This window comes from Colletotrichum costaricense, assembly GCF_030867565.1.
Source record: "Colletotrichum costaricense strain IMI 309622 chromosome Unknown Scaffold_12.1, whole genome shotgun sequence".
NCBI lineage: Eukaryota > Fungi > Ascomycota > Sordariomycetes > Glomerellales > Glomerellaceae > Colletotrichum > Colletotrichum costaricense.
The window spans coordinates 1,353,012-1,372,023 of NW_026848241.1; the positions used below are offsets into that span (position 1 = coordinate 1,353,012).

The 19,012-nt window shown below is 52.3% G+C and overlaps 6 protein-coding genes across 6 annotated transcripts; 5 read left to right on the forward strand and 1 right to left on the reverse strand.

The window, feature by feature from the left end:
• Positions 1–381: 381 nt before the first annotated feature.
• Positions 382–2,655, forward strand: CCOS01_11409 (diaminopropionate ammonia-lyase; the record flags this gene model as incomplete). Its single annotated transcript, XM_060459562.1, has 1 exon — positions 382–2,655. The coding sequence occupies one exon, from the start codon at positions 382–384 to the stop codon at positions 2,653–2,655; it is 2,274 nt and encodes a 757-aa protein (XP_060310294.1).
• A 134-nt stretch (positions 2,656–2,789) lies between these two features.
• CCOS01_11410 (uncharacterized protein) lies at positions 2,790–4,115 on the reverse strand (the record flags this gene model as incomplete). Its single annotated transcript, XM_060459563.1, has 4 exons — positions 2,790–3,184; positions 3,241–3,426; positions 3,487–3,870; positions 3,941–4,115. The coding sequence occupies 4 exons, from the start codon at positions 4,113–4,115 to the stop codon at positions 2,790–2,792; spliced, it is 1,140 nt and encodes a 379-aa protein (XP_060310295.1).
• Positions 4,116–5,921: 1,806 nt separating this feature from the next.
• On the forward strand, positions 5,922–7,873 carry CCOS01_11411 (uncharacterized protein; the record flags this gene model as incomplete). Its single annotated transcript, XM_060459564.1, has 2 exons — positions 5,922–6,204; positions 6,270–7,873. The coding sequence occupies 2 exons, from the start codon at positions 5,922–5,924 to the stop codon at positions 7,871–7,873; spliced, it is 1,887 nt and encodes a 628-aa protein (XP_060310296.1).
• Positions 7,874–12,875: 5,002 nt separating this feature from the next.
• On the forward strand, positions 12,876–14,981 carry CCOS01_11412 (capsular associated protein; the record flags this gene model as incomplete). The annotated part of the gene is made up of 2 exons (XM_060459565.1): positions 12,876–13,785; positions 13,879–14,981. The coding sequence occupies 2 exons, from the start codon at positions 12,876–12,878 to the stop codon at positions 14,979–14,981; spliced, it is 2,013 nt and encodes a 670-aa protein (XP_060310297.1).
• Positions 14,982–16,568: 1,587 nt separating this feature from the next.
• Positions 16,569–16,811, forward strand: CCOS01_11413 (uncharacterized protein; the record flags this gene model as incomplete). The annotated part of the gene is made up of 1 exon (XM_060459566.1): positions 16,569–16,811. One exon carries the CDS (start codon positions 16,569–16,571, stop codon positions 16,809–16,811), a length of 243 nt encoding a protein of 80 aa, XP_060310298.1.
• A 1,010-nt stretch (positions 16,812–17,821) lies between these two features.
• On the forward strand, positions 17,822–18,959 carry CCOS01_11414 (arginase; the record flags this gene model as incomplete). The annotated part of the gene is made up of 3 exons (XM_060459567.1): positions 17,822–17,911; positions 17,977–18,560; positions 18,647–18,959. The coding sequence occupies 3 exons, from the start codon at positions 17,822–17,824 to the stop codon at positions 18,957–18,959; spliced, it is 987 nt and encodes a 328-aa protein (XP_060310299.1).
• Positions 18,960–19,012: the final 53 nt, after the last annotated feature.

Below are 19,012 nucleotides of genomic sequence, written 5' to 3' on the forward strand. Positions count from 1 at the left end.
GAGTCACTTGCTGGTTCTAACACCTGGTCGAGACGGAACTGTTTATTAAGCAGCAATTGCGAATCGATCGGTAAACACTTATTCGGCGTAGCCCGCGCCTTTTGCGCCCTTCCCCGACAGACGTCCCCACTCCCCGGCCCCTCATCTTGACGATTCACGGAGTCCACATTCGCGCTTCAACAATGCTCCTAACACCTCCTCAAGTTCGAGTATGGCTATCTAATAATGGTGATCAGTCTGCGTTGGTACCACATACATCTAACAAGCCCTCATATACAAAATGTCGCATAAGGAACGACAAGTTCCCTCCATCATTCTCGCCATTCTCCGCGTCAATTCAAGTTAAATTGTAGCATCAAGACAGGATCATAGTACTCAACCATGACGACCACACGCAGAAACGTGTACATCAATGACAGCACGGGGCCGATAAAGCCTGTATCCGATGCATCTCTCGCACAGGCATTCCATCAGCAGCTGCCCGCCTTCGCCAGAACCCCTCTCGTTTCTCTCGAGGATATCGCCCAGGAACTAGGCGTGAAAGCAGTCTACCTAAAAGATGAGAGCAATAGGCTAGGACTCCCATCCTTCAAGATTCTGGGCGCATCATGGGGAACATACCGCGCCATCACGACTCATCTACACTTGTCCATTGACACGCCCCTCACCGACGTCGCAAAGGCCGCACAAACGAACAATCTTTCCCTCTACGCAGCTACGGAGGGAAATCACGGTAGAGCCGTTGCGGCCATGGCCAAGATTCTAGGCATTCCTGCGCACATCTTCGTTCCCAGCAGTGTTGCCGGTGAGGCGGTCACCAACATCGCCTCTGAGGGCGCCAAAGTCATCGTGAGCAACTCCCACTATGACGACGCTGTCTTGGAGGCCTGGCAAGCATCAAAGTCAGCCAAGGGCGGTCTCTTAATTCAAGACAATGCTTTCGTGGGGTACGAGCAGATTCCTGCTTGGATTGTCGAGGGCTACTCCACCCTCGTTCGCGAGGCCGAACAGCAGGTGGCCGACCACGGGCTGAAGCCGACTTTGATGGTGACTCCAGTCGGCGTTGGATCTCTGGCGCATGCCGTCGTTTCTCACTGCAAGTCTGATGGACGAGATTGCGCAGTCCTATCCGTCGAACCCGATACCGCTCCGTGTCTATGGACGAGCCTGACGGCCGGTAAACCAGTGACGGTTCATACCTCGAGAACCATCATGGAAGGGCTCAACTGCGGCACTGTCTCTCTGACGGCGTTCGATGATCTTCGTGCAGGCATTGATGCCAGTGCTACAGTCTCGGACTTCGAAGCCCATGAGGCCGTGAAGTATCTCCAGACGAAGGGGGTGGACAGCGGGCCGTGTGGAGGTGCCACTGTCGCAGCGCTCCGGCGGCTTGCCGGAGTAAGCCCACGCCCAACCTGTCTTTCCAAAGACGCTGTCGTGGTATTACTCAATACAGAGGGTCCACGGAACTACAAGATCCCATTGGACGTGTCCACGGATGATCCGGTCACGTTGACGCAGATCCTCACGTCAATCGACTCTTCCAACCCAGACTTATCCAAGGCTTCAGGTGCCGGCGAAGGCGAGATTGCGCACTACATTTCCGCGTGGTTGCAACATCGCAACTTTGAAGCGCACTGGCTGGAAGAGAGACAAGGCCGACCTTCCGTGGTCGGTGTACTCCGCGGAACAGGAGGAGGAAAGTCCATCATGCTCAACGGGCATGTTGACACCGTCAGTCTTTCGAGTTACTCGCCAGACCTGGATCCTCTAAGTGGAGAACTGAAGGAGGAGGACGGAGGACGAATCTATGGTCGTGGAAGCGCGGACATGAAAGCTGGCTTAGCAGCTGCCATGGCGTCAATGGCTCGATGCAGCTCTACATCACACTCTCCTCTACGGGGCGATGTCATTCTCGCCGCAGTCGCGGACGAGGAGAACTTCTCCATAGGCACGGAAGAGGTCATCAGGGCTGGATGGAGGGCCGATGCTGCCATCATACCGGAACCTACCAACCAGGAGATGGCGATCGCTCATAAGGGATTCATTTGGGTTGAAATCGACATCCTCGGCGTTGCGGCTCATGGATCTAGGCCCGAGGATGGTGTAGATGCCATCTTGCTCGCAGGCGCCGTGCAGACGGCACTCCTTGAGTACTCAAAGTCACTTCCCTCCGATTCTCGACTGGGGAAGGCATCTTTGCATGCCGGCCTCATTCAGGGTGGCGAAGAGCCTTCCAGCTACCCGGAACGCTGCACTCTGACCGTTGAGTTTCGAACCATTCCGGCACAGACTACAGAGAGGATCCTTGAAGACATTGAGAGCATCTTGAGCAGTATCGCCAAGTCCAATCCGGATTTCAAATATGCTGCTCCTCGAAAGACCTTCTCGCGGCCTCCCCTTGGGCAGAGCCCTGACGAAGAGTTCATCAAGACCTTCGTCTCTGCTACCTCGAAGTGTCTAGGTGAGGCGCAAGAGCCTGTTGCATGTTCTTTTTGGTGCGACGCTGCATTGTTGAACGAGGTCGGTATCTCATCGGTTGTCTATGGTCCCAAAAGCTTTGGGATCCATGGCAAGGAGGAATGGGTGAGCGTGGAGAGCATCCGGGAAGTGGCATCGGTGATGGAGACCGTGATTCAGGATTTTTGCGCTTAGACATCGACCCTGGGTCATAGATACTTAGTAGGCTAAATGTCGACAAAAGAAGGCGAAATGAATACAACTGCATGTGCTATCCGAGTCTATTGCTCAATGGCTATTGCATATCTCGATCAACAAGCTTTTCCCTGTCACCTCAGGGCTCTCGCTAACTCAATTCCCTCGTAGCTTTCAGAGTTCCTCAACGTGTGCTTATGTGTTCCCTGCGTAATCTCGTCCATTGCATTGTATCCAATCTCAGTCTCATGAGCTCTCATGGCGGAGTTGGTGGCCGTCGATGGACCCATGGCGAGCAGAACATTCCGGTTCGTCTCTTCTTCTATCTTCCTTCCCTCCTCTAGAGTATTCATGCCAATTTCTGTTGGAAAGGCACTCTGTCCATCCGACTTCAAGTATCCATTTCTCTCGTCCGATCTCGACGTTGCGTACATCTCCGTAAAAAGGACTCGCAGAACGGGGATAGATGACGCAACGATTGTGACGTTGATCTCGGCTTGTCCCCATATAAAGAGCAGAGATAGACGATCTGTAAAATGATTAGATAGATCCACGTGGGTACCGGGAAACCATTCCGATGCTCACATGGTATATCTGCGCCCTCGGCAATAGTCACGATTTTGATGACCTTGATCACCCCGACTAACCCTGCAATGACACCGAGGCTCATAGCTACAGCAACGCCAATCTTTTCATGGCGCTTCAAGCCTAGTCTCCATATCATTGGCCATGGAAGCAGCGACAAGATGAAGTCAACCAGTGCCGAGTATGCTGAAATCATATGTCAACTTGCTATTTGCAAATATTCAGCTCATTTCATCTGTTACTCACCATTCGACACCATGTGCATAATGACCGAATCCTCCACTCGCCAACAGGATCCGGGTAGGACAGCTTCATAAGAATCTGACGGCCTGTCGCAGGCCGCCTTCCAAGCGACAACAGCGCTGGTTGCCAAGACTGCGTTCATGGATATGATCAGAAACCAAATGAAAACCTTCAGTTTTCCAGACGCAATGCGCAACATTGTGACTGCAAAGGACGTTTTGCTGAGGGCCAAGGCGACCTTATTCATGACGACGTTGACAGACGACAGAGTGAAAATATGGGCTGAGAAATCTAGGGACTTTCCAAACCCGAGTCTCATAAGCTCTGTGGTGAGAGACGTCGAGACTAGCAGGAATATCTCCAGAGATGGATCGTCAGCAATGAAAGCTCCTCCAACGGCCCAACAAGTCTCTTACCCAAGACGCCACCAAGAGATAGTCATCTGTCCATAAGCCACGGGATCTGATCTTTTTGCAGTAAACACGACAGAACAGAAAGACTGTCGATACCGAAATCATAGCCCATATCGAAGCGACGACCCTAGGCGCCGGGTCTTTTGAAACGTCAATCACGAATGGCGCCGTAGAAGAGGCATTTCGCCCGGAAAGGCCTGCTAGACTCTTCGAGCTCATTGTGCGGAGATACGTGAGGACGCTGGAGAAAACAAAAATGGCAGACCGGAAACTTTTCACGCCAGTGATTTTCACTGTTGGGGCACATCTTAGATTAAAAAGGCAGATTTTCCGCTTCCGATGAAGATGTCAAGTCTTTTTGGGAAAAAGAAACATATTCGCTTCCACTACCCCATCACACGTCAGGGTCGAAGCTCAAACATAAAGAATACAGAAGACGCCATCCGGCAACATGTTCTGAGGCAACCGAGCGAACTCTTGGATCATGTTCGCGTAGGGGGCCAGGCCTCGGTGAATCAATGCAAGGATGCCATTCACATCAAAAAAAGAAATACCCTCCCAAAATCTGGGATAGTAATCCTCGGTCGCCCCGCACGATGTGAGTAATCATTGGCCACCACAATTATTTGAGTGACCAAGCCTCCCGACGGGGACTAGTCGATACTAGGGAAGCTGCGTGCATCACAAGCTTGACATCGAGTGTTTGATGCCATCTCGTCTCGGACTTCGGAGTGAAACAAGGTCTCGAGAAAACTAGAAGAAAATGACAGCAATTCCATGAAAGACAGACTTTGCTGACACGCTGGGCACGCTAATCATAAATCATAATACGCTTGGGCAGATTTTTGACTGAGCTGACAAGGTTTTCACCACGCAGTTCAGCCTGGAGGCTGTCATTGATTCCTGATGTGTCAGATCGTTGATTGGTGATGAGATTCTCGGCGAGACCACGATTTCGTAGAGATCCCGTAAGATCATCTGTCGTTGTTGCCTTGCACTAATTAGCGTGATGAAGACGTCTTTTGGAGGGTTGCATGTCGCACCATTGAATCCTTAAGCATCTTTGGCAATGCACTGAGGCGATGCAAGATCGCCCCTATGGTTCACGAATCATTGGGATAATCAGCTTCCGTACGTCTATGCTAGGTAAGATCTTAGACTCCCGTCGCATCTCATCAAATGGTCCCCGGATGCTCCGTCCCGGCAGGTTGGTCTAAAATCTCTCTCTCCGCTGATGCCTTGCATCATGCTAGGTGCATTGCTAGTCTCAAGCTAGTCTTTTCTGGCCCTTCAGCTTTTGACAGGCTATTCGCTGGCTTTTCTGGAAGTTTTTGCAGGACTCGAAAAAGGAACTTCTCGAGAATTGACCAACCACTCTACTCAGTGACCCTTGCAAGTGGCGGCTGAAGTTAGACACACCACGCACGTTGGGCCGTCAAAAGTACACTAGAGAAACGTTGATGACCAATTTGCTCAGTTGCTCGTCAATTATCACAATGTTCTCTCTCCGTCATAGCAAACTTTCCCACGTGATAGGATGCGCACGAATTGTCATTGAATGGATGTGAATGATTAATAACGTGCCAATTGTCCTTATGCCAGTAGCAAGTTTCTCTTCAGAGGCTTCCTCAAACACTATGCTCTCCGGTTAAACTGAGTGGCAAGCGAGGTTGACCGGGTTTTCTTGGAGTAGCGTGACTTCCTTGCATAGTGCTACGAAAGATCACGCAGAAATGCATGAAAGCTAGCCTTGAAGTCTGGCGTTTCTAGATCACACACAGCTTCTTCAAGAAAGGCCATTCCATATGCTCAGGTCTTTCATCCGAAGGTGCGGAGCCGAAAAACTTCCATTGAATTCTCGGCCCCACTACGGGACCGAGTGGAGTGCTTATCGATAAGCTCGGCGGACCCGAAGCTGGCGGTAATCGTCGGCAGAATATTTGCTGTCTGAATTGCGACACTCGGGTTTCTCTTGAAGCCCCCAAATGCACGTCTCGCACCACGGATTTCCGTTATCATACCCAAATGCTGCTTTGCTTGCGTCGCACGTGGGCGCGGCGTCCTCCCTTACAATGCCTAGCGCAGACACCCGGTAGACGTGCTGCCGCAACGAAAGCCACGATCGCCCAGACCGTTCTGAAGGAGACAACCCCGACAGCGTCAAGGCTGGCTGAAACGGGACTTTGGTCGATGCCATCACGTTCCAAGAAGGCGGGAAAGGGCAGTACTGATGCAAAGAAAGCCAAGCCGAAGAAAAAGGCAAAGGGCGACAAGTCGCGTGTCAATATCGTGGACGAGAAGCTATGCGGTGCGTCTGTAATGCCCGTACTCAGTCGCATTACCGACCAAGATGCTAATTGGGATCGCCACCAGATGATATCCTCAAATACATAGGTCCTACACTCGAAAGACATGTTGGCTGCGACTTGGTCGACATCAACCCGGGCGCCGGCGTCTGGAGTCGCAAGCTCTCAGAGGTCCTCCAGCCGCGCACCCACATCCTCATGGAACCCGACGAGGATGTTTATCGACCCTTCCTTGAGCCGCTACTCGAAAACCCAAATACACAACTGATACCTCAGTCCGGAATCCTCTGGAACGAGCTGAACGAGGTGCTCGGCCATATTCAGAACCAGGTCCCTAAGCCAAGGGGCCCTGGCATCGAGCCTACGCGCAACGACACCCTCCTCGTGACGGCGAACCTCTCCTTCTTCCCCAAGAAACGGTATCGCAACTTTGATAGCGTCGCCGCGATGGTGCTCTTTCAGCTCATCAGCAGCATCCGCACCGGCACGCTTTTCCAAAAATATGGCCTCGTGCGCATGCTGGTGTGGGCCAACAACGACGATCAGCGCTCGTTCCTGGCAAGGAACATTCAAGGGCGGCGCAAGTCGGCGATTGAGGCCGAGTTCGCGTGCGAGTGGCTCGGCGTAGTGGCCGGCACGGAGGCGCATTCGAATTCGGACTCTAAGAGAGACGTCTGGCACGTTCGCGATCGATGGATTGATATCGACAGCACAAGGGACGCACTGGAAAGGATGAAAAAGAATGGGCTGGAGATGCCAGAGGGACGGAAGTTGGAGTCTACAACGCAGGCCGAACGAGGAGCTATCGGCCCTGGGCGCCACGCAGGCGTGCAAACGCCGCATCTCAGCCGGCCCTACGTGACGGAGCTGAAGGAACTCGAAGACGAGTTGGCGGCCGGCACCATGGACACGTCGAATACATCAAAGTCTTTCAAGCGCCTGAAATTCCTGCGGCACACACTAAAAACACAAGAGGAAGACGCCGAGAGCAATACGGCTCTATTAGCGGAGATGTACGAGCTCAGCCGACTGCGTGCGACCAAAGCCATCCCGGACGCGGAGCTGAGAGAGCGCGAACAGGCGTGGGAGGCCAAGGTCTCGTCAATGGGGAAGAACTTCCTCATCGACTTCCGCGTCATCCGGGACAACTTGCACATCTTTCGGCAAGACCCGCCGGTGATGCTTTGGGACAGGCGACCCTACGAGCCGCTCGCCGTCAGCCCCAACGAATTCTTCCCCAACGTCGAGTGTTGTCTATTAGATATCCAGCCCAAAGCGATGTATCCGCTCCTCCGGCAGTCCGGGCCGGGCACCTCGCGAGCGGGCGACATGTTTGAGCTGTTCCGGAGTTCTATGCTGGCACAGGGCCTGGAGCCCGTCAGCAAGTCTTTGGAGCGCATCTGGCCCGGGGCGGCGGAGGGCATCTTGCCGCACTGCCCCAGCCTGCGGGACCCAGACCAGGGCGGACTGACTGGAACGGGGCACGCGGAGCTCTGTTCTCGAGTCCTGAGCGAGAAGCAGTGGATGGAGCTGATGGAGGCCTTCATGGCATGGCCATTCCACCCAACGTACGAGGAGATGATTGGGCGATTGGCGGACGACGTTGAGCCCTCCGACGATGATCACAACGCTGGCGGCAGCAGCATGTCGACGGATGCGGCATTGGCGTAAGAGGCTCCATTAGAGAAAGCAGGCATCTCGTGTTGCAATGGCCTCCGGGGTCCTGCGGGGGCCGCGGGCAGCACTCATGATTCACTAAACCTGTATAATTATGTACTAAATCCCTCTGTGTCTAGTATCATGTATATCGTAGGCTACATCCATCTGGTATATCAATGTACTATCATAACGTATGTAGTATAAGTTCACAAGAAAGAAACATGGAGGTGATGCGGAGTAACCTGGTAGGTTGTTTCCCGATCATACATTGACGGTAGATGGAGAGAATTGTCAAATTTCGGAGAGCCTTTCGTCAACGCTTAGCCCCTGACCCATGAATGTGTTTGTGTAGTCCAAGACTCGTAGTTGGCCTAGGGCCGCATTCGTTCTGTGGCATGACCAAGGTGAAGACAAGATTCGTCCGTAGTGATCACTTGGGAACAGTATATGCGAAGCGCATTGTACACCTGCCTTGGTGCATCTACTGCAGTAGAAACGGCCGAAGCATTCAAAATCAACAATGCTAGTCAATGTCAGGGGTCAAGGGTCGGGAAACACCCAGAACAGCTTTCGGGAAGAAGCGCAAGGGATGCATGATGAGCCGCGATGAGGGAGTGCGGGGGCTGCGTAAGCTGCGTCGCGGGTGAATAGAGGTTAAGGGCCAGATAGATGGACCATGACGACACTGGACAGCACTGGACGGGGATGAGCTTGTTCAAGCTTTGGAGAGTGAAAGCACGGCTCTGGGTCTTCTGAGAGCGATGTCTGGGATCGGGAATGATGAGCAGACGGTTTGATGAAGGCTTGCGCAAATATATGGGAAATCGTGTGCCCGTCTGCCAGAGTGTGATTGCAACGTGGACTGAGCAGGTTCTTCAAAAATTGCGAGAGGCTATGCTCACGACTTCATGGGTATGTCTTATTATGAGTATATGCGTTCGCCGTGCATTTAATTACATGTTGGTTTGCTTTTGATTCGTGATTCGCGGATAGACAGATGAGTAACATAGGATGAATATAGTCTAAGTACCTTATTATTAAAGAAAGTTAATTCTTTCTAAGTTATAAATATAAGAATATAGTTTTAATAAAATAGTATAGTACTTACCTAGTACTTAAATTAAGATACTTTTTTAAACTTATTATAAAAAAAAGATAATTATATTACTAACTACTTATTATCGAGGTCTATAAGTAATACTATAACTTTAATTATAATAGTTTTATTTATAATAAACGAAAAGTTTAATTATAAATCCCTTAAAAGCCTCTTATTAAGAGCTATAAGAGCCTCTAAGTTAAGTTAAAATACTTATTAAAATACTAATAACTAAACTAACTTTATAATAACAACTTTAATAAAAAACTTAGTAAATAACGTTAGAAGCCTCGCTAACGTTAAGTACGATTTATAAAATATAATAATATAGCTATAAAGTATTATTAATATATTTTATATTAAAAAAGGTATTATTAATACTAATAAAACGGATAGGGCTATATTAATATAGCGCCTCGGTTTCTTTTTATAACTCGAGGATAATTACTTTAAATAATATTAAAAATTTATTAAAAAGCTTTTTTAAATACTCTAGTATATTTATTACTATTTTTATAATAATAAGACTTCTAGTGCCTATATATAAAAGTAAATTACTTATTTTTAAATAATAATACTAACTTATTAATAAGCTATTAGAACTATAATTCTAACGATCCTTTAACAAGGGAGAGGGTAGAATAGAGGAAAGGATAAGTAACTTATAAAAAGGGTTAAGGTTAAATAGTACGGAATTCGAGGGCAGGGTAGCGTCTATATATACTATAATAATCCTCTAGTAATGCAAAACGATAGAGTTAAACAGTGGGATGAATGTGGTCACTGGTAGCACTATAGCACAAACAGACTGACACGCGTGTCTTCTAAACGTTGCAAACTGATCCCACGTGGGGTTTCGAGGGGATGGGGAAGACCCGCACTCGGTTTCTCGTCATCTCATACGTTATACACATAACTGTGAGATGACAAAGACACTTCACTGACGAATATTCAGAATTTCTGATGATGAACTAATCAATCAAGAGTCAGGACTGGGGATGAAAGGTGGAGTTCCGGCTCTTTGTCACACCTCAATCGGGGTGGCAGTGGGACTAGATGCCCGTTCCCCATTTCCCGTTTCTCATCTCATCTTTCATTGCCATCCGCCCATCATGATCATGATCCAACGGCGCCCTCTCCCAGGGTTACGGTTGTCAATAGCGACAGCCACAATCAAAGACCCGTCCGTAAGATGACGCGAGATGGTGGACGTGTGATGATTTACAATCGTGGATGAAGACTCAGATATATGAGTACATAGACTACTCCGTACCGATACGTGTCCTCAGCATCTGTGCAGTGTTCAGACTCAAAGGTATCCGCAATGAAGACAGATTCGTTAGGACAATGTATTGGAGAAAAGACATATATCCGTACCACTCACTGTACTGCGTGTATGTGAGGGCCGATGTGCTCAGGGGTTGAGTCGCACAGCAGGAGTGCATGCTGCGTAAATGCTGGATCGTCGGCCCCCCCCTGCCTGTCAGTCTAAGCGCTAGAAGAATCGCTAGCTCAGGAGCTTAGCACCAATACCGAGCGCCGGGCAGCACGTTGCCCCTTGGGCTAGCAGAGGTTGGCGCGGGCGCCGAAGCTGGGAGAGGTCTCGTGGCTTCAGATACAGGCGCCTTTGTTCTCGATTGAGATGAGACACGCTGTAGCTTTGACTTGGCGTGGATGGCGAGGAAGCCAAAGTACTTCTTTCTCTCTACTGCACAGTACAGTAGTAAAGTAAAGTAGTACAAATAGCGCGAATGTCCTTCCCGCAACCCCTTACCCCTGGACCCTGGCGACAGAGTGATGGCTCTTTGTCCAATTGTTTCATGTTTTCTCTGGAATGCACAGCAACGGTTTTTTCTGTGCTTCTTCAAGTGACGTGCGCCCGACATAGTCCTCGTGTAGAGTACGGATACTGATGCATGGTGGTAGAGAATTTGAAGGTGATTGCGATAGGTACGCATTTAGTAAGGTACTCGTGGTCAGCAAGTGAAAGTATTGCATACTTGAGGTAGTTAGTCATATCCGTACACCAAGGTGAACTCGAACATGTAGCTATTCATGAGGGTGAAATGCCTAGACCCCTATTTATTTTTCGCCAATGATGTTGTCGTGACACTCAGAACGGTTCCTGGATGGCGCCCCCTTTTCGACGTTTTCACTTCCACTAAGGCCAAGGCTAAGGTACGGTACCTGAGCCCGTCAATTTAGTCAGGTCGTGATAGTAGTACCGATACTCGTCGTTGCGACAACTAGGTACTTACCAAAGGGAAGTCAGAACTTCTGCTATTCGTACGAACCGAGTGTTATTTAACCTCTGAAACTGTCTACTACATAGTAGGGGAAAGCAAAGAAACCCACGTCAACTGCCGGAGAACCGAAAGACTAAAGTGGCTCAATCCGCTGCCTGCCACCATTCTCATGAGGTACTATAGTCTAGAGGTAAGTACCAAAGACCACGACTCTGGAGTCTGGACTTCAGCGAGACACAGTACCTAGTGAAAGCAAGCCCATTCAAGAAAAAGAAATGAAAAGATAATACTCCGTCGAACCAAACCACGCATACTGAGTACATTACCTGCCTTCACTCCGTCCAGACTCCAGACTCCAGACTCCAGAGTACCTACCATCTGTCCAAACCTTGGGATCTCCCATGCTTACTTGAAACTTGTCTGGGCGTCACCTTCTTCCAAGTTCCCCCACCCGCACAGCCCACGGTCCACAGTCCCGCAGCCCAAGCGCTCGGCAGCATCTACGCAAGACACAGTACCTGTACATCATCACCACAATATTCCAGGTTCATCATCAGCATCAGCATCAGCATCAGCATCTACATTCGGACCTGCATCAAGCCTCTGCAGCCCCCGTTCAAGCACATGTCTAACGCCCCCATCGGAATCTTCCAGTCTTCTCCCAACAACCATCAACTTCTCCAGCTTCCTCCGATTGACCTGGATCTCTCATCTTTCCCGTCCTCCCATATCCCGACCGTCTCATCCCATCCCATCCCGTCCCATCCAACTTCACGGATATCCACACCTCCAATTGCGCAGTCCACAATCCACATGCGCAGAACGGATACTCCGTAACACCGCCCATCCATCCATCCATCCACCTGCCTCAGACATCATAGGTAGCTGCTACCTTGCCCCATACCTACCTCAGATCGGCATCTCCACGTTGTCGCCCATCTCACTTTGCTGTCACTGCGCCTTCCCATCTGCCGTACTCTGCGTACCGCGCACTCCCGCCTTCCTATCCGAACAAACACCCGCTGTCCCCGTCACTTTGGTCCAGTTTGCCTTCCAATACCTACAGCACCAACTTCCAGTCTTCCTCTGTTGGCACTGAGGCCCCCACGAACCAGTTCTGTGCACGAAGCCGCCTCTTCCCTGTTTCGACGTCCAATCTCGACCTCCTCGTCCTTCAATCCCCCTTCAATGGCACTGTTCTAACCAGCCGCCCGTCTTCCTTCTTGAGCACTTCTTCTTTTACTTCTTCTTCCGTCATTCCTTACCTTTCTTCTTCCTCCAATTCATTCCGTTTCACTCGGTCGGCTTTCTTCTTCCTTGTAATCTCTCGTGTTCCAACTGTCCATAGAGCTTCGCACCGTTGGGCCCTTCGAATCCCCGACAACCACCTCGAATCGTGTCTCGCGATTTTCAACTGCAGCACCCGACCGACCAACAACCAAGCTCCTGCTCTCCGCGCCTCGAGCACCCCTTTACCCTCTTCTCGATCGCGGTCTTGCGCTGCCGCTCGCCTGTTGAACAGGCCTGGCTGAGCCGGCCGCCAGGCCTCCTTCATCCGATATCCGAACTACCCTTCCACTCGAGTCCATCGTCCGTCCCCCCCGGGACCGACTTGCGACGATACCCTACCTCACTACTCCGTCCCACGACCCCGCGACCACTCTACACCATGGTGAAGCTCATTCCACCATCGTTTCCGCCCCGGCGGCCTTCGAGCTTCCTCCGCTACGCCGCCGCTGTCATCTTTTTCGTGGCTCTCTTCTACTACTTCGACCCGCGATACCCAAGAGAACCTCTGACACAGCTTCAACCAGAGAAGCCGAAGCAACCCCCGCAAACACCAGACCCGGTGGCTCCGGCACAGTTCGAGGATGTCACAAAGCCGACGGCTCAGGCCGAGACGACACCGATACCTCCGAAAGCCGATCAAGCATCGTCGGGAGCTAAACCCCCCTCAGCGGGCAATACCAAGGTTGAAGGCGGTGTCGATCCGTCAAAAGGACATCCCATAGATGCCTTGATCAAAGAGGCCGACGAAACGTTTGATAAGTTGTTGGAGAAGGAGACCAAGACGCTGCCCGCCGCGGCCAAGGCCTACCGCGAGCGACGTGGTCGCCACCCTCCCCCGGGCTTTGACGCATGGTTTCAATTCGCCCAGGACCGCAAGGCTGTCATTGTGGAGGACTTTTTTGACCAGATCTACCACGACCTAAAACCGTTCTGGGGCCTCGAACCATCACGCATCCGAAAAGAGGCGGCTGAATGGGAGATGGTGATCAAGGTGCGCAAGGGACGAGCCACCCGTATCAGCGACTGGTTCTGGACCATCCACTGGACAAACATGCTCAAGACCATTGAACACCTGCTACCCGACATGGACATCGCCCTGAATCCGATGGACGAGCCGCGCATGGTGGTGCCGTTTGAGGATATGGAGCAGCATTTGAGGGACGCTGCCCTGACGGAAGGGATGCCCGAACCGAAAAAGGTTATGAACACATTCCAGGCCCTGCCTAGTAGCAAAAAGGAGCTCGACCGCAACGTCAAGGTCAAGAGCAAGCACTGGGATAAAGTCACGAGTATGTGCCCTACCACCTTTTCTTATACCCCACCCACCTACATACTCCTTTTCATGGGACGAACAACACCCGAATACTAACATCCGTCTGCAGAACAGTACTGGCTCATTGCCCGCCGTGGGTGCCCTCCCGACAGTCCTGCTCGACTGGCAAAGACGCAAAGGACCTTTAACCATGCCCCCGCCGTTTCGACAAAGTATGCCAAGCCGCATATGCGCGACGGTTTTGTTTCCAACTACACTCTCTCGACCCATATCTGTCACCAACCCGACCTGCAAGGCCTCAATGGCATCTTCATTGAGCCCCTAAGCACAGCTGCCACGCCTGTGCTGTTTCCAATGTTTGGCGGTTCCAAGCTGGCCGTCAACAATGAGATCCTGCTTCCTGCAGCCATGTACTGGACGGAGGAAGAACGGTTCAGTGGCGGCGGGTACCATGGGGGCCGCTGGAACAAGAAGAAGGACGCGGTGCTCTGGCGCGGCGTCGCAACGGGTGGGCGCAACCGCGTGGATAACTGGCAAGGGTTCCAGCGCCACCGGTTCGTGGCCATGAACAACGCGACCAAGGTCACGGGCGCCGAAGACGGCACGATGGACCCGATCAACTTTTCCCTGCCCGACAAGATGTACAACATTGCAGCGCAGGCGGTGGGCGGGCTGGGCGACTGGATCAAGTCGTGGGCCAATGTTGGGTTTACGGATCTCATGTGCGAGCCCGAGGGCAAGGCCGGAACGTGCAACTACACGAGCCCCTATTTCAACATCACCGAGGGGGTTATGCTCTCCGAGATGTACGACAACAAGTACCTCCCCGACGTTGACGGCAACAGCTTTTCAGGCCGGTACCTCGCGTTCCTGGGCAGCACGAGTCTCCCCATCAAGTCGACGCTTTGGCGGGAATGGCACGACAGCCGTCTCGTTGCATGGAAACACTTTGTGCCGATGGACACGCGGTATAATGAATATTACGGCATCATGGAATACTTTTTGGGATATGGTGACGAGAGGCCAGGCCATGACGCCGAAGCGGAGAAGATTGCCATGGCGGGCAAGGCGTGGGCCGAGAAGGCGCTGCGTAAGGAAGACATGCAGATTTACACTCTGCGGTTGCTTCTCGAGTACGCGCGCGTTACGGACGAGAGAAGAGAGAGGATGGGCTGGGTGCATGACTTGCTGGCGGAGCAGACATCCAGTTGAGAGAGCGCGAGGAGGCAGAAAGGATTGTTGTTTCGTCGCATGGATACCACACCGCGGAATACGGGAAATCAAAAAGGGCATGGCGTTATTTTATCTCTATTATAGTGTTCTGGTCCGTCTCTTTGGGGAGTTTTTGGTGTAACTCGCAAGGGCCCCTACTTGTCAGCCTTTTTATGGGTGTTTTGAGACTTTTGTCTACGGATCCTACCAGAACCGACTCCCTCGAACGGGAGAATGAGAAAGCATGAAATCGGCATCATTCTAGGTATTGATATATAACATAGGTCATGTATGCTGCATGGCAACTAGTACATACCACTGCCAGGTTTAGCGGCGCATCAAAGTGCCATGTGCATGTGAATGTGAGGGTGGTATTGCATGTTGTGAAAGTGTCGGACGTCGGTTCCGGATCTAAGTTCTACATGACGTGGAAAAGGAATGGCTCGGTCTTCGGAAGGTAATCCCGTAGACCGGAGACGACGTCTGCCGCCTGTTACCGTTCGTAGGCGAGCTGCACAAGGAGTTATGGAGTAATGATATCTTGAATCTTATCCTTCAGCCGTCGACAACCCAACCAACTGGTCAGTGTACAGCAGAATAAAGTCATTTGATCACTTTCACGAGACACATGGCGGGAGGATTGGAGACGCGGCTACGAGTCATAATCAAGTCCAACCCGCCAATGTATTCGTTTAGGGTGCAGACGATTACGCGATGATAAGGCAATTTCGAGACGAGAGAATGCGCCTCTTTTACGTAAAGCCAGGGAGCGTCCTTGCTTCGAGGGCCTTGGGCAGGTGAGGGGTATAATCGGGAGAGACAATGGAAGCAAGCGGACGAGAGAGTTCTTGTGCTACCTACTCAAGCGCGGGAGCTAGCGGGTGACAGTGACAGCGTGCTTGCGTAGAGAGTTGAACCCATTTTCAGTCTTCCGAAGGATGTAGCTATATCTGGGAATCGTGGACGGGGTAGGTTGAACAGGCAGGCAGGCGGGCGGGCTAGGCCCCGGATAATGGAAGATGGGAAGGACGTCATGCGGCCACCCCTGGAACTGATTGATAACAAGAAATGTGAAAAAGACAAGGTAGTCAAATGGGCGTCGAGAATCTGAGGTGAGAAGATGGGAGTCGAGGGATGCCGGCCTAGGCACGAGTCGCTGAGGCTTTCAGTGTGAGATGAGAATCGAGATGCTGCAGCAGCGGTGCGGGTCCGTGATGGGCAGGGCCCTGCTGCCCTGATGGGTGACTCGTGGGAGGAGGGGAGGGCCTCAAACCGCAGTAGCACAACTGTGACCTCGGGCCTAGCACACATTTGTACGTAATTGAATGTCTTCTGGGTGTATCAGACTCGGGAGGACACTTCACGGCCAGATAAGAGGAACGTCTGATAAGAGACAAGACCAATCGATAAGGCAAGAAAGTTGCGAACCTCGGAAAATCGACACCTGGCTCTCTTTTGGTTGTACTGAAGATAAGGTACCTTACCTCACTACACCTTTGTAAGGGAGGTAAGGCAGGTAAAGTCAGGTAGGAGAAAAGAGAACATAATGGAGGGAAAATGATTGCAGTCCGGATACCTTCGATTCCTATGCCTTGGAACGGGTGGTGGTGGTGGTGGTGGTGGTCCGCATCACCCCCTCTTTCTCAACAAAAAAAGAGCAGAGAAGAAATGAGAAAAAAAACTCTTTCTTCTCTTCTCTCTCCCGTATTCCGAAAAGGCCGAGCTTCCGTCCGTGGTTTTCTTGGTTGTGTGAGTGTCGGGTGTGAGATTGTCATGCGCCTTCGCGTCGCCCTGCCATTAGGGAACATCACCAAGTCCCGGAGGCGGTGATATTGGTGAAGTGGACAGCGGACGTGGGCGACGGGCCTCTTTAAATAATGCCTCGCGCGTTTTTCCGCCGGGTCACCTGCCGTTAAGTGGCACACCTCCGGGCGCGCCAGACCCCTAAGTGCAGGTGCTCCAGCGGTGGTCCAGCGGGCCCCAGCGATGTGCGGCGGGGGTCTGCCCCTTGCGGCCCTCTGGCTCCCTTCTCTTGCGGCGCTACGCCCGCCGACCGTGGGCCCCATAACTGTCCGGGGCTCCACTGATGTTCCCCTAAGTGCAGGTCTACCCGTGGTGGGGATGTTCGGGGGTGGACCGTCGACCTTCGTGGAGGGGCCCAAGGGGAGGTTCAGGGGTCCGCAGCCTGGAACACGCTGGTGTCATTGCCGTCCTGTCGCCGTCGCCGTCGCCGTCGCCGGGTCTTCACTCTTCAGTACCCAAGGTGCGAGGTGTCTTACATTCCTCACCTTTCCATTGTGTCCGGTAGCGTCACTTGCTTCGACACCACCCGTCTGTCCCACCTTCTACACAGCTACCTACGCAGTCGAAATCTTCCGTCTTTTCCACAATCCACCCCGTCCTCGTCCTTGTTCCCCCCTTGGCCAGGAATGCGCGCGAATGCTTCCTTTCCCATCAGCCCTAGGCGCGCTAGCCATCCCCATGACTGAGGCGGCCATGGTCATGGATGATGGCTGTACGGAGCCAGGTACTTCGTGGCCCGGAGCCCTTGGTGTCGCCGGTGACGGAAAGGCTTTAAACATACCTTGATCGCCCGTCTTCTGCTGATTCAAGACTCTCTACATATAATACTCCCCAGCTTCTACCCTCCTCTTGACCTCTCCTTCTTCTCTTCCTCGTCTTCTTCTTCTTCACTTCAATCTCTTACCTCGATTACCCGCACATATCTTGTCACTGAACCAAGGTCAGCGCCACCATCGTCAACTCTCACCTACCACCACATTCCCCTCCTCCTCCACCACCCGCAATCACAAAGTTCGCACCCTCGGCGCATCGCAACCATGGTCCAGAACACATCAATGGTCACCTCCAAATTCCTGAGCAACCCCGAGGACCTCGGCGTCGTTGCCGTTGGCTTCTCTGGCGGACAGGTAAGCATCGCCAATAGCCTACCCTCCCAAGGCAACGTAGAAATCTGACCCTCGCCCGCCTGCAGTGCAAGAAAGGCGTCGACGCCGCCCCTAAGGCCCTCATCGAGTCCGGCCTGCTCACCCAGCTCCGCGACGAGCTGGGCTACAAGCTCCACGGCGACGATGAGGTGCACCTCTACACCGACCTCGTACCCGCAGACGACCCTCCCTTCCGCAACATGAAGAACCCCAAGGCCGTGTCCTCCGTCACCGAGCGCATCGCCGACCAGGTGTACCAGCAGTCGCGCCTTGGTCGCCTGACCCTGACCCTCGGCGGTGACCACAGCATTGCCATTGGCACCATTGCCGGCTCTGCGAAGGCCACCCGCGAGAGACTCGGCCGCGAGATTGCCGTCATCTGGGCCGATGCGCACGCCGACATCAACACCCCCGAGACGAGCGACAGCGGCAACGTCCACGGCATGCCCGTGGCTTTCGTTACGGGCTTGGCCAAGGAGTCAAGACCCGAGTACTTTGGCTGGCTCAAGGATGAGCACATGCTAAGCATCAAGAAGCTGGTGTATATTGGTCTGCGCGACGTGGATGCAGGCGAGAAGAGGATTCTGCGCGAGAACGGCATCAAGGCGTTCAGCATGTTTGACATTGACAGGTAGGTCTCTCCTCTTCTCTTTCTTTCCGCATGGCATGGCCATGATAGACTTCTGACCGTTATGACTAACATCGTTTTCTTTCTAGATATGGCATCGGACGCGTCATGGAGATGGCGCTGGCGCACATTGGCAACGATACCCCCATTCACTTGTCATTTGACGTTGACGCTCTGGACCCCATGTGGGCGCCGTCAACGGGCACCCCTGTCCGTGGCGGTCTTACTTTGAGAGAAGGTGACTACATTTGCGAGTGTGTGCACGAGACTGGCAGTCTTGTCGCGCTGGACCTGGTCGAGGTGAACCCGTCACTCGCGGCTGAGCAGGAGGGCGCGGCGTCCGAGACGGTAAGAGCTGGCTGCTCGCTGGTGCGTTGCGCTCTGGGAGAGTCATTGCTCTAAGTTGGTAGCTTGAGCGTGCGTGGGACAGAAGGGGAAAGATGCGGTCACAAGGG